Genomic DNA, 18,769 nt, shown 5'->3' with positions numbered 1-18,769 from the left:
TACAGTCCCCCAACCTGAAGCAAGTACTCACCAGCAACCACACTTCACTGAACAAAAACACTAACCCAGGAACCTATCCTTGCAACAAAGCCCAATGCCAACTCTATCCACATATCTATTCAAGTGACATCATCATAGGACCTCATCACATCAGCCATACCATCAGGGGCTCATTCACCTGTACATCTACCACTGTGATATATGCCATCATGTGCCAGCAGTGCTCCTCTGCTATGTACATTGGCCAAACCGGACAGTCTCTCTGCAAAAGAATAATGGACACAAATCTGATACCAGGAATCATGATACTCAAAAACCAGTAGAACACTTTAACCTGTCTGGTCATTCAATGACAGACCTGCGGGTGGCAATTTCGCAACAGAAAAGCTTCAAAAACAGACTCCAACGAGAAACTGCTGAGCTGGAATTGATATGCAAGCTAGATACAATCAACTTGGGCTTAAATAGGGACTGGGAATGGCTGAGCCATTACAAACATTGAATCTATCTCCCCTTGTAAGTATTCTCACACTTCTTATCAAACTGTCTGTACTGGGCTATCTTGATTATCACTTCAAAAGTTTTTTTTCTCTTACTTAATTGACCTCTCAGAGTTGGTTAGACAACTCCCACCTTTTCATGCTCTTTGTATGTGTATATATATATCCTCAATATATGTTCCATTCTGTGCATCCGAAGAAGTGGGCTGTAGCCCACGAAAGCGTATGCTCAAATAAATTTGTTAGTCTCTAAGTTGCCACAAGTACTCCTGTTTTTTTTGCGGATACAAACTAACACGGCTGCTACTCTGAAACTTCTCCAGCTCTGATGTTCGAGACGAAGACAACAACTCTTACACTGGGAGAACTGAGTCCCAGGCCGCTCCACAGGACATCTTCGCACTCCTGGATCTGGCATCTCCTCCATTGGGTCTGTTCCTTTCCAGAGATGTTATAACACCACCTGGAAATCAACAGCTCAGAGAAGTTTATTGCCTGTTTCTTCCTCAAGATACAACTTCCCTTCAGTGGCACCACGTCTGGAACAGGAATCAGCTTTCTCCTCATCAGGAGACTTCAGACCACCTGAGGAACCTTTGTTTCCTTACCTCACATATCCTTCACCACTCAAAAGAGTTACACCTGCTTGGGACCAACTTCCGCATTTAGCTTGGAGCCACTGGCACTTCATGCCATTGGGGCTTCCATGTCCCCCTTTTAACCCTTCCTACTGGCCATATTGGGGGCCCTGGGACCAGTACTGCTCTGCAGAGTCTCTCAAGTCTACTAGGGAGTCACTCCTTGCCTCCGCTTGATGGAGAGACTCTGATTTCCCTTCCCCCCCACCCCCGATCCTTCAGAGGAGGAAGAGCAATATGCACTGGATCCAGCGGTTCTGCCAGAGCCAGCAAGACTGCTGTCTTTGTCTCTGGATGAAGCAGTAACCCCCATGTCTCCCCCCTTCCCTCCCCCCAGTGAATTCAGGCAGTTCTAGGATCTTCATTATAGGGTTGCTGGAGAACTACAGATTCCTCATAAGTAGTTTCAGGAATCCCAGCACAAACTCCTTGACATCCTCCACCCATCTGGATCCAACAAAATAGTGCTCCCCATAAACTAAGCTATAATGGAGCCAGTGAAGGCTGTTTGGCACATTCCTGCCAGCTGTGCTTCCATCCCCAACTAGATGGAAAAATTTGTGCCAGCCAAAGGGGCTGAAATTTTGTTTTCTCACCCTCCTCCCGACTCTTTGGTTTAGGCAGCTTCTGAAAGGGCGAGGCAGCAACATCCACAGTCTGCTCCTGCAGACAAAGAGAGTACGTGCCCAGACTTATTGGGGAGAAAGGTCGTCTTGTCATCTGATCTCCAGTTCAGGATAGCCAACTGCCAGCCGTTAATGGTCAAGTGTGACTTTCTGAGCTACTCTGTTCGCAGAGTTCACTGACAGTCTTCCACAACAGGATAGAGTTTGTTTCCAGACATTGATAGACAAAGTCAAACTCCAATACAGAGTTGATGCCATTGATGTATCCTCTAGAGCCATAGCTATTGCCATTGTCGCGTGCAGAGTCATAGCATGTGTCAAGTTCCCTTGAGAGTTCCAGAGTACTATGGAGGAACTCCCCTTCAGTGAATTACAATTACTCAGTCAGAAGATGGATGAATTCTTCAATAGTTTGAAGGACTCTAGGGCTATCCTCCACTCTCTGGGGACATATACACCTGCTCCCAAGAGAAAGTTCCATTGACAATCATCTAGAACTAGACGTAGCTCACAGGTTTTTTTCGTCAGATACCCTTTGAAACAGAATGTTCAAAAGACTCACTTCCCTGCACCTGCAACAGGCTTGGCCTCCCAGTCTCAACCCCCCAGTGAGGCACAATTTTTGAAGGGGCCATGTGAGCGGTGAACCACTAGGCCAAACGTCCGACCTTCGTGTGCCATTTGTAGGTTGTCTGGCACTCTCTCAACCTCTAGAATGTAGTAACAGACCAGTGCGTGCTGAACATCATCTGCACTGGCTATATGATTGAGTTTGCATTCCTACCTCTTCCACAGCCCCCTTCTCCTCCCTCCGTTAGGGACTACTCTCACAAGACTATTCTCAAGCAAAAGGTGGACTGTCTATCAGAGGGAGGAGTGATAGAACATGTCCCCCCTAAATACCAAGGAAGCAGCTCTTACTTGACTTTTTTTTTATACCCCAAAAGAAGGGCCTATGGAGACCAGTTCTCAACCTCCACCACCTCAGTCACTTCGTTTGTAAACTCAAGATTTGTATGGTCACGCAGGCCCCTCTGTATTATGATCCCAAAAAAGAACATGTGGTTTACAGCTCTTGATATGAAGGACATCTACTTTCATGTAGATATTCATCTTGTTCACAGATGCTTCCTCAGATTCATGATGGGCCGTGACCATTTTCATTACAGAGTGCTTCCTTTTGGCATAGTGACCACCCCCAGAGTCTTTACCTCGACACCTGGCTCCTTATTGGTAAATCATGCCAGAAGGCCCATGTTTCAACTCTAATGATGCTACACTTCCTCTTCAACCTAATAGCTTTCTGTGACAGAGTAAACAGCCTTGTGGATGGGGGAAAGCGGTAGATGTAGTTTATCTATTTATGTAGTGAGGCTTTTGATCCTGTCTTGTATGACCTTCTCCTAAACAAACTAGGAAATACATCTGGATGGAGCTACTCTAAGATGAGTGCATAACTGGTTGGAAAACTGCTCCCAGAGAGTAGTTATCAGTGGTTCACAATCCAGCTGGAAGGGCACATCAAGTAGGGTCCCATAGGGATGAGTTTCGAGTCCAGTTCAGTTCAAAAATTTTCATTGATGATTTAGCTAATGGCACAGAGAGTACACTTATAAAGTTTGCGGACAATACCAAGCTGGGAGGGGTTGCAAGTGTTTTGGAGGATAAGATTAAAATTCAAAACAATCTGGACAAACTGGAGAAATGGTCCGAAGTAAATAGGATGAAATTCAATAAGGACAAATGCAAAGTGCTCCACTTAGGAAGGAACAATCTGTAGCATACATACAAAATGGGAAATGACTGCCTAGGAAGCAGTACTGCAGAAAGGGATCTGGGGGGGGGGGGGTCACAGTGAATCACAAGCTAAATATGAGTCAACAGTGTAACATGGTAGCAAAAAAAGCACACATTATCCTGGGATGTATCAGCAGGAGTGTTGTAAGCAAGACACGAGAAGTGATTCTTCCACTGCCCTCTACTCTGTGCTGATTAGGCCTCAACTAGAGTATTGTGTCCAGTTCTGGGCGCCACATTTCAGGAAGGATGCGGACAAATTGGAGAGAATCCAGAGAAGAGAAACAAAAATGATTAAAGGTCTAGAAGATATGACCTGTGAGGAAAGATTGAAAAAATTGGGTTTGTTTAGGCTGGAAAAGAGAAGACTGGGAGGGGACAAATTGTTCTTGTTAACTTCTGGGGGTGGGACAAGAAGCAATGGGCTTAAATTGCAGCAAGAGAGGTTTAGGTTGGACATTAGGAATAACTTCCTGTCAAGGTGGTGAAGCACTGGAGTAAATTGCCTAGGGAGGTTGTGGAATCTCTATCATTGGGGATTTTTAAGAGCAGGTTAGACAAACCACTGTCGGGGATGGTCTAGATAATACTTAGTCCTGCCATGAGTGCAGGGAACTGGACTAGATGGCCTCTCAAGGTCCCTTCCAATCCTGTGATTCGATGACCCTCAGGGAAGAATCAGTGTAAACACTGAAAAAACATTCTCACCCTCCAAAATCCATTAGGACAGGCCACAGGTTGTCCTATTCATTCTCTACTGGTCCAGACAGTTTTGGTTTCTGAATTTTCTGCACGTCATTCTGAATGCCAGTCATCCTCTCAACGCTCCCCAGACTCCTGACTCAGCAGAATGGCAAGATCAAGCACCCCAATCTGCATTTTCTTCATCTCAGGGCTTGATTTTTGGATGGATGTCATTCTTGAAACATGCATGTTCTGCAGCCATACGAGACATACTTTCTAATGGTAGGAAGAATTCCACTAGATGATTCCTCCTGGCTAAGTGGAAAGATTTTTCTTCTTGGGCACCTCAGATATCTCTCATTTTAGACTACACCTTTTCTCTAAAGACGTCAGGCCTATCCATCAGCTTCTTGTGAGTCCACCTGGCAGTGATTTGTGCATACTGTCCTTCTTTTCAGGGTTACTTGGTCTTTGCTCACCCATTGACCAACAGATTTTGGAAAGGCCTTCTTGGAACCTTTCTGACTATTCACAAGCCTACGCTTGAGTGGGACTTGAACCTTGTTCCCTCAGCATTTACAAGCTCACACTTCAAACCTTTAGCTTCCTGCTCCATGTCTCTTCTCTCCATGAAAGTCACTTTCATAGAATCATAGAATATCAGGGACCTCAGGAGGTCATCTAGTCCAACCCCCTGCTCAAATCAGGACCAATCCCCAAGTAAATCATCCCAGCCAGGGCTTTGTCAAGCCTGACTTTAAAAACTCCTAAGGAAGGAGATTCCACCACCTCCCTAGGTAACCCATTCCGGTGCTTTATCACCCTCCTCGTGAAATAGTTTTTCCTAATATCCAACCTAGACTTCTCCCACTGCAACTTGAGACCTTTATCACCTCAGCCAGAAGGGTTGGTGAACTTGGACTGATGATGGCGGATTCTCCTTACACTGCATTCTATAAAGAAAGTTTTATGTTTACACCCCAAATTCACTCCCAAGGTTGTCTTGGAATTTCACTTGGACCATTCAATCCACTTATCTGTGCTCTCCCCTAAACTGCACACTTCCTCAGAGGGACAGAGACTCCACACCCTCAATGTCTGGCAGGCCTTAGGTAAAACTACACAGAACAAGACTAATCAGGAAGTCCCCAAGACTATTTGTTGCTATAACAGAAAGACATGGGACAAGTGATCTTGACTCACAGGATCTCCAAATGGATCTCAGGCTGCATTCTACAGTTACCAGATATCAAGCCTCTCTCCCACATGGGGGATGAGCTCATTCCACGAGAGCACAAGCCGCGACTATGGCATCTCTTTAGGATGTAATCCTCCTTGATATCTATAATCCATCCACGTGGAACACTGTTCACACCTTTACATGACACTGCCCTAGTCCATGAATCTTCTGCTGATGCCTCCTTTGGAACAGCAGTCCTTTGCTCAGCCCTATCATCAAGATCCTCGCACCCTCTTCCTACTTAAGTACTGCTTGTTAATTACTCACATTGGAATACAATAGGGACCATCACTCTAAGAAGAGGAGGTTGCTTACCTGTAACTAGAGGCTCTTTGAGATGTGTGGTCCCTATTCAACTATCTGCTCTCCTTTTTCTCTGCTTTGGATCTCCTCTGGTTCACGGTGGAGAAGGAACTGGAGAGGCGGTCGGTCCACATTGTTCTTTATCCCCTTGGTTGGAGAGACAAGGTGATCCGGGGGGGCATGCATGGACCAGTGAACACTACTTTCAAATTCTCCAGTTCCAGACACATAGTGCACATGCGTAACCCACAGTAGAATACAGATAGGGACCACACATCTTGAAGAACGTCCAGTTATCAGTCAGTAATCTCCTGTTCCTTTAAGTTACTTCCTTTGGCAACCTTGTCATTCCTGACCCTGAACAGCAGTGACATTCCAGTCAAACAATGTGCAGGTCACATGCAGCTTCAGCTTTTGGGTGCAGTTGGAACTTTGGTTTTTTTAAATGATACCGCCTGTTCTGGGTATAATCTCATTTCTCCCCTTTCTCCTTTACTTAGATTAGTAATTTGCAAAGAGAGAAAGATATGAAGCTTCGTGACATTAGTCTGATCTGCGTTCAGTCCCGAAATAGGTTTTCCAAACAGCGGATTTGGGTGGATTTCAACAACGGCCTTCAGGTAGGAATCCATGGGAACACCACCTCTGTCTATGTAGAAGGGGGGCAGCACTTCCGGCCCACCATCTGGATTTCACTGCTCTTACATTGTCAGTGGATGCAGTGAACCAGAACTGAAATCTGAAATGTCAACCTTCACAGAAAAGTTAAAGGGAATCCATATGTTTTTGGTGCAACCACTCCTTTAATCTGAATCGCTGATGTTTCTATATGTACTGCAAACGAATGGTTAGGGCACCTTTTTAATGAGAAGCACGTTATCTAGTAGAGGGCAACTCTGTGTTCTTGTTTGGCTAATTTCAGGAGACGTCGTACATTCATCCATACATTGTCATTATGACTTTCTGAATAACACAAGCCAGAGAACCACACCAAATGCAGCTTGTGGCTGAACTAGTGCACATCTCTTAGAAAGACAAGAAATGCTCATTTGGGGCCTTACTAGATTTTAGCTAAAGCCTCTGCAATTGATCAAGTCTGCTTTGAGTAGCGGTGCAATGGAGGCTGTTCTTTGTTGCAGGAAATGCGAAGGAAAGCAGCATTTGCTGAGGATGATGAAGATGAAGAAGAAGAGGAGACTGAGGATGAAGAATTAACTACTTCAGACACAAGTGACCCTGGTGAAGTTGAATCCCAGCATGGGAAACTTCAGGTTTTCACAGTCAGCTCTACAGAATATCTAAAATTGCATGGAAAACTGCTCCGAGATGGACAGCCGCAAGTCTTCCACAATGAGGAGGATACAGGTATTAACACCTGCTAACTTGAGCTCAAATATCCTGCTGCTGAGTTAGCGGTCTGTTGGCTTGATTGCTCACTGAAACAGCGTTCTGCCCCTATAACTTTGAGGTCGGTTTCAGTGTGTTCTCCGGGGTACATGGCCAATAGGCATTACAGCTATCACTTTTGTTTTATATCTTATTTAAAATTATCTCTACATCAAGTTCTGACAGTTTTTGCAACAAAATGTTTCCCATCACTGTTTTCCTAGTCCTCTTCCCCAAGTCTTCCTTTTCATATTTTGTCTGATAACTAGGTGTTTGTACAGAGCCTGGCACAATGAGGTCCTGATTGATTGACGACTCTGAGTGCTAATGTAACATAATTTGTGAGGAAGAGGGTCCATGGAGGGAAATGATCATGTTCTCTTGTCTCTTGGTCCAGAAATACCAGCTCTAAAGAAGTTTGCCATTCACACCGCCTTGCAGCATGGCATGGTGGCAACAGAGAAGGTGATCAGAAATGTGGCTCGTGTCATAAGTCAAGTGGTCAATTATCTGACCAATCAGAGAGCAGAGGTAAGCATACGCTAACATTTTTAACTTCCTTTTATTTGGGTTGAGCAACTATTAAAAGTTCCCTCAAAACTGATAGGTATTTGCAAATGCATAATATGGAATAGACCAGGGGTTCTCAAACTTCATTACACCATGACCCCCTCCTGACAGCAAAAATTACTACACAACCCCAAGAGGAGGCACTGAAGCCTGAGCCCTACAATCCCAGGCAATATGTCTATTCCAGCGGTTCTCAAAGTGTGGGTTGGGACCCCAAACTGAGTCGTGACTCTATTTTAATGGAGTCACCAGGGATGGCGTTAGACTACTGGAGCCTGAGCCTCACCTCCCGGGGCTGGGGCCAAAACCAAAACCTGACCCCCATTGCCCTGGGCGGGGGGACCAAAGCCGAAACCTAAGGGCTTCAGCCCCAGGTCGGGGGCCGTTTCCTGAGCCCTGCCAACCAGGGTTGAAGCCCTGGCGCTCTGGCTTCAGCCCTAAGTGATAGGACTCGGGCTCCAGCTTCAGCCCTGGGCCCCAGCAAGTTTAATGCCATCCCTGGTGACCATTAAAATGGGATCATGACCCAGTTTGGCGTCCTGACTCACAGTTTGAGAAAGGCTGGAATAGACATATTGCAGAGACTTGTGTGGACCCTAGGTTTATTGCATGATGCACGTTGCTGGCTGCTAGTGCTTTTGTCCTGGGTCCTACTCAAGATGGAGAAGAAATGCTGGAATGGCAGCCAGCAAAATGACAGCATAGCCTAGTAGACTCCTGCTTAATAACGTACATATTTAGGGAACTGAAGAGACTCTTCTTACTACTTCTCTCTCTTTGCAGCAAAAGCCCTGAGTTTCTCTCTTTAAAACACAAACATTAATTTTAACTTGTTTAATGCATTTCACGTTGACTGACTAGTACCTAATCCGAATGGAACTCTTCTGCGACAGCAATGATGGCAGACAATGGGCAGTCTTTAGTATGAACCAAAGACAAACTCATACATGAGAAAAAATTGTAATTACAGTAGAACCTCAGAATTACGAACACCTCAGGAATGGAGGTTGTTTGTAACACTGAGATGTTCGTAACTCTGAATGAAACATTACCGTTCTTTCAACAGTATGCATCTGAACATTGACTTAATACTGCTTTGAAACTTTACTGTGCAGAAGAAAAATGCTGCTTTCCCTTGATTTTATTTTTTAGTAATTTAACACAGTGCTGTACTTGTTTTTTTGGAGAGAGGGCACGGGGTGGGGGGCAGGCGGGCGGAGTCCTCTGCTGCTGCCTGGTTGTGTACTTCTGATTCTAAATGAGGTGTTGACTGGTCAGTTGGTAACTCAGATACTACTGTATGCCATTGTTCTCGGTCTAGTACTGGCCTGTGAAGCGTACTTGTTAGATGGGTCCCATAGGGTCACTTTGTAGCAGAGGGAGGAAAGCAAAGGTATTTAATCAGGGGACGCCAGAGTGCATTCTCTGAGCCATATCCAGCTCCAAAAATTCTGAAGTGCCACCTGTGGCCACTTTGCTGTTCTTACTATGGAGTTTTGGGTAGAAGATGGCAGGTCCTAGGGTATCAGGTGTGGCCTGAATGCTTGGCTCAGTGTGAATCACTTCTGGCTGGTGTCTGTAGGCTGTACCTCTTTGTTAAAGAAGTGGGTGGCTAAGGAGCTGTAGCTCTTTGGCTCATGGCATCATGCTGCCTTTGAGTGTAGTGCAGGGTGCCCACATATCTGATGTGTGCGTGCTTTTATGATCTTCCACTGGAGAGATGTGGAGACTTATTGGATGTAGGTTTGTATGCAGTGTCGTAGCTGTGACGGTCCCAGGATATTAGAGACAAGGTGAGTGCAGTAATATCTTTTATTGGACCAGCTTCTGTTCGTGAGAGAGACAAGGTTTTGAACTTACATGGATACCTGAAGACGAGCTCTGTGTAGTTAAGAAGCTTGTCTTGCTCACCAACAGAAGTTGAAGATGAGTAGAAGATATTACTGCATCCAACTTGTCTCTGGATGTAGATCTAGTAGGCCAGCAGAGCTGTGGGTTCTGTATGAAGTTAGTCTCAGTCATCTTCTTTAATTCTTCTGTTCTACTTAGCCAGCATCCAGTGACCTGAAGCAATGTAGCAGGAGGCCCACGTTGATTGCTTGCAGTGTGCACAGGTCTCTGGATGCTTTTGAAGCATCTGGCAGAGCTCAGCAGGGATGTGGATGGCCTCATGTACCTGTTGCACTGAGAGCTTTTTACGTTACCCTGTTAGGATCTTCTCTTGTTTGCCTTTCAGGACAATTCTCACCAGGCTCAGATCCAAGAAATCGTTCAGGAGTGCCTGTCGAGACTACCCATGCTCCTTCAGGAGGCAGTGGAAGACAGCCTCCATGATATCCAGTACTATTTTTCTGTCCTCATTCTCGCCAATCTAAAGAAAGGAGCCAGAAGGGCAGAGGAGCTGTGCGAAGACAAAGTCAGAAGTTGGGGTTTACCTGTAAGATACATGCTTCTGTTTGCCAAACCCTCTCCTGTGATGTCACTTTCAACACCCTTGCCACCGTGCCTGCCTCTCAAGCTTGGTGCTGCCTTTCACTGCTCTTTCCTTCTGCACTTACATTATAGTACCCCTGTGCTTTCCGTGTACTGTGTTCTGTACAAAGTCAAATATAAAATGATGCAAATGCTGATCTATGTTGGGGAGCTGTGATGAGGACTATCTAGTGTGTTTTTGCATCACTCTAAAAATGCTATGTAACTGGGATGGGGTGTTGGTAGTAGTAGTTTGAGGAAAGAATCTACGCATCAGAGTGGATGGGCTCCACCTAAACCAAAATGGAACCAGATTGCCGACACTTAAAATTATAAAGGTTGTAGAGCAGTTTTTAAGCTAAGGGCTGGGGGGGAAGCTGACAGGTGCTTAGGAGCATATGGCTCAGACAGAGACATCATTTAGAGGAGGATCTGTTAATGGGTATTCTCTGTATCCTTGTAAGGAGGAGAGGATGGATGATAAAATATGAGTAGGATTTGATGAGAAACAGTCAAATGAAAAAGCATCCCATTCAATTACATCTCATAATGGCAGACAGCTAAAAACTGTCAGTTTTTAAGTGCTTGTATGCAAATACTAGAAGTCTATAAATAATAAGATGGGTGAACTAAAGTGCCTCGTATTAAATGAAGATATTGATATAATAGGCGTAACTTGGTGGAACAAGGATAATCAATGGGACACAGTAATACCAGAGTACAAAATATCTCAGAAGGACAGAGCAGGACGTGCTGGTGGGGGAGTGGCACTATATGTGAAAGTGTAGAATCAAATGAAGTAAAAATCTTAAATGAACCAAACTGTACCATAGATTCTCTATGGATAGTAATTCCATGCTTCAATAATAAGCCTATAGCAGTAGGGCCTATAATAAGCCTATAGCAGTATATTGACCAGCTGACCAGGATGGTGCTAGTGACTATGAAATGCTCAGGGAGATTAGAGAGGCTATAAAAATCAAAAACTCCATATTAATAATGGGGGGTTTCAACTATCCCCATATTAACTGGATACATTTCACCTCAGGATGGGATGCAGAGATAAAGTTTCTTGACACCTTAAATGACTGCTTCTAGAAGCAGCTAGTCCTGGAACCCACAAGAGGAAAGGCAATTCTTGAGTTAGTTCTAAGTGGAGCACAGGATCAGGTCCAAGAGGTGACTATAGTTGAACTGCTTGGTAGTAGAGACCATAACATAATTAAATTTAACATCCCTGTGGCGGGGAAAACACCACAACAGCCCAACACTGTAGCATTTAATTTCAGAAAGGGGAACTACACAAAAATGAGGAAGTTAGTTAAACAGAAATTAAAAGGTACAGCGCAAAAAGTGAGATCCCTGCAAACTGCATGGAAACTTTTTAAAGACACCATAATAGAGGCTCAACTTAAATGTATACCCCAAATTAAAAAACATAGAGAACCAAAAAAGTGCAACTGCGGTTAAACAACAAAGTAAAAGAAGCAGTGAGAGGCAAAAAGGCATCTTGTAAAATGTGGACGCTGAATCCTATTGAGGAAAATAAAAAGGAGCATAAACTCTGGCAAATGAAGTGTCAAAATACAATTAGGAAGGCCAAAAAAAGAATTTGAAGAAAAGCTAGCCAAAGACTTAAAAAGTAATAGCAAAAAATTTTTTTAACTACATCAGAAGCAGGAAGCCTGCTAACAACCAGTGGGGCCACTGGATGATTGAGATGCTAAAGGGGAACTCAAGGCCGATAAAGCCATTGGGGAAAAATTAACTGAATTCTTTGCATCTGTCTTCACGGCTGAGGATGTTAGGGAGATTCCCAAACCGGAGCTGGCTTTTGTAGGTGACAAATCTGAGGAACTGTCCCAGACTGAGGTTTCACAGAGGAGGTTTTGGAACAAATTGATAAACTAAACAGTAATAAGTCACCAGGTATTCACCCAAGAGTTCTAAAAACGCTCAAATGTGAAATTGCAGAACTACTAAATGTGGAATATAACTTATCATTTTAATCTGCTTCTGTACCAGGTGACTAGAGGGTAGCTAATGTGATGCCAATTTTTAAAAAGGCTCCAGAGGTGCTCCTGGCAATTACAGGGCGCTAAGCCTAACTTCAGTACCAGGCAAACTGGTTGAAACTATAGTAAAGAATAGAATTATCAGACACATAGATGAACATGATTTGTTGGGGAAGAGTCAACATGGTTTTTGTAAAGGGAAATCATGTCTCACCAATCTACTAGAATTCTTTGAGGGGATCAACAAGCATGTGGACAAGGGGGATATAGTGTACTTAGATTTTTCAGAAAGCCTTTGACAAGGTCCCTCACCAAAGGCTGATAAGCAAAGTAAGCTGTCATGGGATAAGAGGGAAGGCCGTCTCATGGATTTGTAACTGATTAAAAGACAGGAGAGAGAGTAGAAATAAATGGTCAATTTTCATAATGAAGAGAGGTAAATAGCAGTGTTCCTCAGGGGTCTATAATGAGGCCAGTGCTGTTCTACATATTCATAAATTGTCTGGAAAAAGGGGTAAACAGTGAGGTGGCAAAATTGGCAGATGATACAAAACTACTCAAGATAGTTAAATCCAAAGCAGACTGAGAAGAGCTACAAAAGGATTTCACAAAACTAGGTGACTGGGCAAAAAAGGGACAGATGAAATTCAATGTTGATAAATGCAAAGTGACGCACATTGGAAAAAATATTCCCAACTATACATATAAAATGAGGGGGTCTAAATTAGCTGTTACCACTCAAGAAAGAGATTTTGGAGTCATTGTGGATAGTTCTCTGAAAACATCCACTCTGTGTGCGGGGGGCAGTCAAAAAACAGAATGTTGGACATCGTTAAGAAAGGGATAGGTAATAAGACAAAAAAATATATTGCCTCTATATAAATCCATGGTACACCCACATCTTGAATACTGTGTGCAGATGATGTCACCCCATCTCAAAAAAAATATATTGGAATTGGAAAAAGGTTCAGAAAAGGGCAACAAAAATTATTAGGGGTATGGAATGGCTTCCATATGAGGAGAGATTAGTAAGACTGAGACTTTTCAGCATGGAAAAGAAACGACTAAGGGAGGATATGATAGAGGTCTATAAAATCATGACTGGTGTGGAGAAAGTAAATAAGGAAGTGTTATTTACTCCTCGTAACACAAGAACTAAGGGTCACCTGCTGAAATTAAAGGGCAGCAGTTTTAAAACAAACCAAAGGCAGTATTTCTTCACACAATGCAGTGTCAGCCTGTGGAACTCTTTGCCAGAGGATGTTGTGAAGGCCAAGACCATAACAGGGTTCAAAAAAGGACTAGATAAGTTCATAGAGCATAGGTTCATCATTGGCTTTAGCCAGGATGGGCAGGAATGGTGTCTCTAGTCTCCGTTTGCCAGAAGTTGGGAATTGGCGATAGGGGATGGATCACTTGATGATTACCTGTTCTGTTCATTCCCTCTGGGGCACCTGACATTGGCCATTGTTGGAAGACAGGATTCTGGGCTTTTTTTTCTGACCCAGTATGGCCATTCTTATGTTCTTAGTAAATACCTATGGAAGGAAAGAGCAGCGCTGGCACTCCCATTCCACTGAAGTGAAAAAAATTCCAAGGGCTGTTAGCAAAAATGTATATTTCTCTATGTAGATAGTGTAGACTTTAGTCACGTAAGGTTTTGTGGGTAATAAAGATAATGTTCGCTACTGTAGTTCAGTTAATGACTAATTGTGCTAAGATGTGTTTCATTTACTATCACTGTTTTCTTCACCTCTCCCAGTTAAATAGCATCTTGCATTTTAAAAATGCTGCACAAACACTAGTAAATCTACACAGCCATTTGTTAGTTTCATCCATCTGCCAGTTTTACTTGTAATCTAGATTGCTGAATTTTGTATTAAGTGCTTTTGTACCGTGCCTGCCACAATGGAGCTGTGATTGGAGCCGTTAACCACTACCTGAATACAAATAATATAAAATTGTATGGGTGCTGCATTCCTACCTGTAAGTCTGCTCACTGTTCTAGTGTGTATCACACCATCTCCCTGTAAACTATTCTGTATTGGCACTTAGCCTTCTTATTTCTGTAGGAGAACAGCATCTAGCAGTCCATAAGTCGGCAAGGAATTGTCATAGTAAGTTGACTTATACCTTTTGAGTTGCTCTTTTTATTTGTATAACTTTACAGCACTCAAAGCTAAATCCTACACGGTCAGTACCTTGCACAGTTATGATATGGTTATCCAAAAGGTGCATTTCTCACCTGTGAGCAACCAAAGAGCATATTCATGTCTTAGAGTTGAACTGCTGTCTCCTGTGTACATTGAAATACTGTGACCCTCTCTCTCCTTGCTTTCCACTTCACAGGGTATTGGATACCCCTATGCTACGTATCGAGCTGTGTGTGCTCGTCAAGGTGTCTACAGTTCTGTAGCATGTGGGTTTGTTGATTTCAATGAGCAACTCACAGAGCCAATATCCAGTGCAATCTCCATGACCTGGAATGAGGTCTTCAGGTACCCTCCTCTTCACTTTACACGAGGACATTCTTAGTAACACAAGACACTTGCAAACCTCACTGGTATAAAAACAAACACAATTTTGTGCTGTCTGCCAAAAACTGAGAGATGAGCTGGTTCAAAATGCATGGCCTCTGTTCTCTAATGTCCTCAGGCCACTTTATTCTGCGGGTGAAATGATATCTCAGCATTTGATACAGAGAATGGCAAAACTTCGTGATTTCGTCCCCTGAGGGGCTGAGCCTTCCAATTCACTGCCTGTCTCCTAAAAGGTGGAGATCACCTCATGGCTGATTTAGTGTCTAATTTGCATTGCTTCCTAAATGGGAAAGGATTAGTTATGTACTCACTTGTATTTTTGTATTAAATTATATCATGCAGTCCCCAGTCTTGCAACCAAATGCCAGAGTGCTGGTGCAGAGCCCAGTTTTCTTAAGTGCAGTTGCAGAATTGGGGCCATGTTCCCCAGTCACTTCTTGCAGAAACGTATTCAATTACTATTTTAAAAATACAGGCTTTATGCACTGTATCTATATACTCGTTATAACTTGTATTGTAATGTATCCGGGGGTAGCCGTGTTAGTCTGGATCTGTAAAAAGCGACAGAGTCCTGTGGTACCTTATAGACTAACAGATGTATTGGAGCATAAGCTTTCGTTGGTGAATGCCCACTTCATCAGATGAATGTAGTGGAAGTTTCTTCTTCGAGTGATTGCTCATATCCATTCCAGTTAGGTGTACGTGCGCCGCATGCATGTTCGTCGGAAGATTTTTACCCTAGCAACACTTGGTGGGTTGGCTGGGCGCCACATGGAGTGGCGCTGCCATGGCGTTGGATATATACCCCTGCCGACCCAACCGCCCCTCAGTCCCTTCTTAGCGCCCGTGTCAGTCATTGGAACAGTGGAGCGCGGCTTAGCTGATTTCCACCTCCCTAGCTACTTGTAGTTTTTTCTCGTTATTACAGTTAATTATTTTCTTTAACATAGTTAGTGTATATAGTTAAGAGGGGTTCGGGGATTAGCCCCTTCCCCTCACCCGGGGCCCATGCCTGGTTCACTGGGTTTCAAACTGTGCTCGGCCTGTCACAAGCCGATGCCTACAGGAGATCCTCATGACTCCTGCCTTAAGTGCCTCGGGGAATCCCACCTCTCAGATAAGTGCTGTATTTGCAAGACCATCAAGCCGCGGACCAAAAAGGAACAGGACTTTCGTCTTAGACAGCTCCTGATGGAGGCAGCTCTCACTCCTCCACCATCGGCACCGAGCGCCGGACAGTCCGCACCAGGGAAAAGTCCATCTTCAGCACCGGAGCACACCGGTACCACTGAGGCCCCTTGGCACCAACCGTCGCCGGCCCAGATGTCTGCTCAGCACCGCTCCCTCTCCCCGCTGGTAAAAAAACATAAGACTCCTGCGGCTTCTGTGTCCACGCTGCAGTCGGAGCACCCACCTAAGTCGGACCACCCCACACCGACAACTGCCGTGGCACCAACAACTTCAGGGCCGTCGATTCCGGTCCCGCGAGAACCAAAGAATCCGGTGCCTGGCAGCTCCCCGGCACGTGCCATGGTTGAGCTTACTATTCCCTCCACGCCGGAGACTTTCTCTACGGCAAGGGAACTGATTGCACTGACGAAGTCTGCGCTGCCTCAACCCCCGGCACCGCCGGTGCAGGTTATACAGTCCATAGGCAAGCCTGCCCTACTGAGACCATCCTCCGTCGGCACCGCTGAGAGGCACTGATCATGATCGCGGTCCCCGCCGGCGTTCTCGGTCCCAACGTCGTTCGCAGTCCTGGTACCGTTCTCCATCTCAGTACCGGTCGCACTCATGGCACCGTTCAAGACCCAGTTTACCAGGCCGGTACTCTCGGTACCGATCAAGCTCACGGCACCGCACCTCTCGCAGCCGCTCCTGGTGTCGAGCTTCAAGGTCCCGGTCGACCTCCCGGCACCGTTCCGGTCGCAGGTCCCGGTCTCATTCCTGGTAGCGATATAGCGCCCAGTACCGCTCTCCACTGCAGCGTACAGACAGACTACCCTGGGATGGAGACCATTCTCACTGGTTTTCAGCTCCTCCTTGGCCGTCTCGCCATGCATCTATGTCATCCCATGCGGACAGTGCTTTCTACGCACAGGACCGTGACTTAGATGTTCCCAGCCGTGTCTTTCAAGAGACCCAGGCTCAAGACCAAGGATCTCATCAGTGGTCCCTCTGGACGCCTTGGGCATATCATCAAGCCCAAGGTGGACCTCCAGTGCCATCACGCTCCGTACTGTCGCAGCACCGGGTGCCGGAGGCTACTGTTAGCCGCCCCCCCTCCTGCGGCTATGGAGGACACTCCCATTTGGGCACCAGACCCTCAGGTCCCACCGGAGCTGGACGTCGCCCAAATCCACAAGACAACAGAGGACCCAATTATCCCTGGCCTTTCCTCTTCCTCTTCTCCAGATGAAGCGGTGGCGGGGACATCCTCCTCGGGCCCTCCTCCAATTGACCTAAGGTCACATCAAGACCTCCTGAAATGGGTGGCTCTGAATATGAACCTCCAGGTGGAGGAGGTTCTGGAGATAGAGGACCTGGTGGTAGATATTTTGTCGGCTGACACTCCCACAAGGGTGGCCTTACCATTTATTCGGACGATCCAAGCGAAGGCTGATACCATCTGGCAGTCTCCAGCATCTATTCCGCCCATGGCTCGGGGAGTTGAGAGGAAGTACATGGTGCCCTCTAAGGGGTACGAGTACCTGTACATACACCCTGCTCCCACGTCCTCCAATCGGTTAACGAAAGGGAGCGCCTTCGCCAGCAAGCCCCTGCCCTAAAAGCAAAGGAGGCTAGGCGCATGGATTTATTGGGGGGTAAAATCTACTCTGCCAGGGGCCTCCAACTCAGGGTGGCAAACCAACAAGCCCTGCTTAGCCGCTATAACTATAACACCTGGGCGGCAGTTGAGAAATTCACAGAGCTAGTCCCCCAAGACTCGCGCCAAGAGTTTGCGGCCCTTTCGGAGGAAGGAAAGAAGGTGGCGAGAACTTCTCTCCAGGCCTCATTAGACGCAGCCGACTCCGCGGCCAGAACTCTGGCTGCAGGAATTACCATGAGGCGAATATCATGGCTTCAAGTGTCAGGCCTTCCACCTGAATTGCAGCATACGATACAGGACTTGCCCTTTGAAGGTCAGGGCCTATTTTCGGAAAAGACTGACCCTAGGCTACAGAGTCTGAAGGACAATAGGGTGATCATGCGCTCGCTCGGGATGCACACACCGCAGACTCAGCGTAGACCCTTCCGGCCCCAGCCTCAGCACCCTTATTGCCCGCCTAGACAGCGGCAGGACTTCCGCAGGAGGCATGGCTGAGGCAATCGTAGTCGACAGTCCGGACCCCAAGGGGTTCAGAATCACGGCCCCGACAAACCACCCGCAGGACCTAAACCAAACTTTCTGAAGGTGCGCCCAAGGGTGACGTACCAGTTGTTCAACAGGATCCTTTCTCTCCCTTTTGCAGCTACCTTTCCTCTTTCCTCCCTGTGTGGACCCAACTAACTTCAGACCGTTGGGTCTTACGCACGGTAGAATTTGGATACGCCTTCATTTTATTTCGCCCCACCCTCCCACCCCCCTTCCTCATCCCTCTTCAGGGACCCCTCTCACGAGCAAATCCTGTTGCAGGAGGTATGGTTCCTCCTTGTCATGGGAGCTATAGAGGAGGTACCAGAGGACTTGGGGGGCAAGAGGTTCTATTCCCACTATTTCCTAATCACCAAAGCGAAGGGAGGTCTCAGACCAATGCTAGACCTGTGGGGATTCAACAAGTTCTTAATAAAGTTGAAGTTCCGCATGGTATCCGTGGGGACCATCATCCCATCCTTGGATCCTGGAGACTGGTATGCTGCCGTCGATATGAAGGACGCGTATTTTCACATTGCCATTTGTCATCTGCACAGACGGTACATCAGGTTTGTGGTCAACCGTCAACATTTCCAATTTACGGTCCTTCTGTTTGGCCTCGCCACAGCCCCAAGAGTGTTCA

General features: G+C 45.8%; 1 protein-coding gene across 6 annotated transcripts in view; it reads left to right on the top strand.

Annotated features, from left to right (window-relative positions):
- Nucleotides 1–18,769, top strand: part of NUGGC (nuclear GTPase, germinal center associated) — a 98,733-nt gene that overhangs the window by 46,303 nt on the left and 33,661 nt on the right. For all 6 annotated transcript variants that reach the window (XM_030554060.1, XM_030554056.1, XM_030554057.1 and 3 more), the window contains 5 exons: nucleotides 6,289–6,408; nucleotides 6,928–7,153; nucleotides 7,572–7,705; nucleotides 9,981–10,181; nucleotides 14,581–14,729. In XM_030554060.1, coding sequence (XP_030409920.1) covers nucleotides 6,289–6,408; nucleotides 6,928–7,153; nucleotides 7,572–7,705; nucleotides 9,981–10,181; nucleotides 14,581–14,729 — 830 coding nt within the window. The remainder of the gene's footprint in view (nucleotides 1–6,288; nucleotides 6,409–6,927; nucleotides 7,154–7,571; nucleotides 7,706–9,980; nucleotides 10,182–14,580; nucleotides 14,730–18,769) is intronic.

Source organism: Gopherus evgoodei, chromosome 2 (assembly GCF_007399415.2).
Source record: "Gopherus evgoodei ecotype Sinaloan lineage chromosome 2, rGopEvg1_v1.p, whole genome shotgun sequence".
Lineage (NCBI taxonomy): Eukaryota > Metazoa > Chordata > Testudines > Testudinidae > Gopherus > Gopherus evgoodei.
The sequence above is the reverse complement of the archived record's forward strand: the minus strand, read 5'-3'. Positions and strand labels throughout refer to the sequence as shown.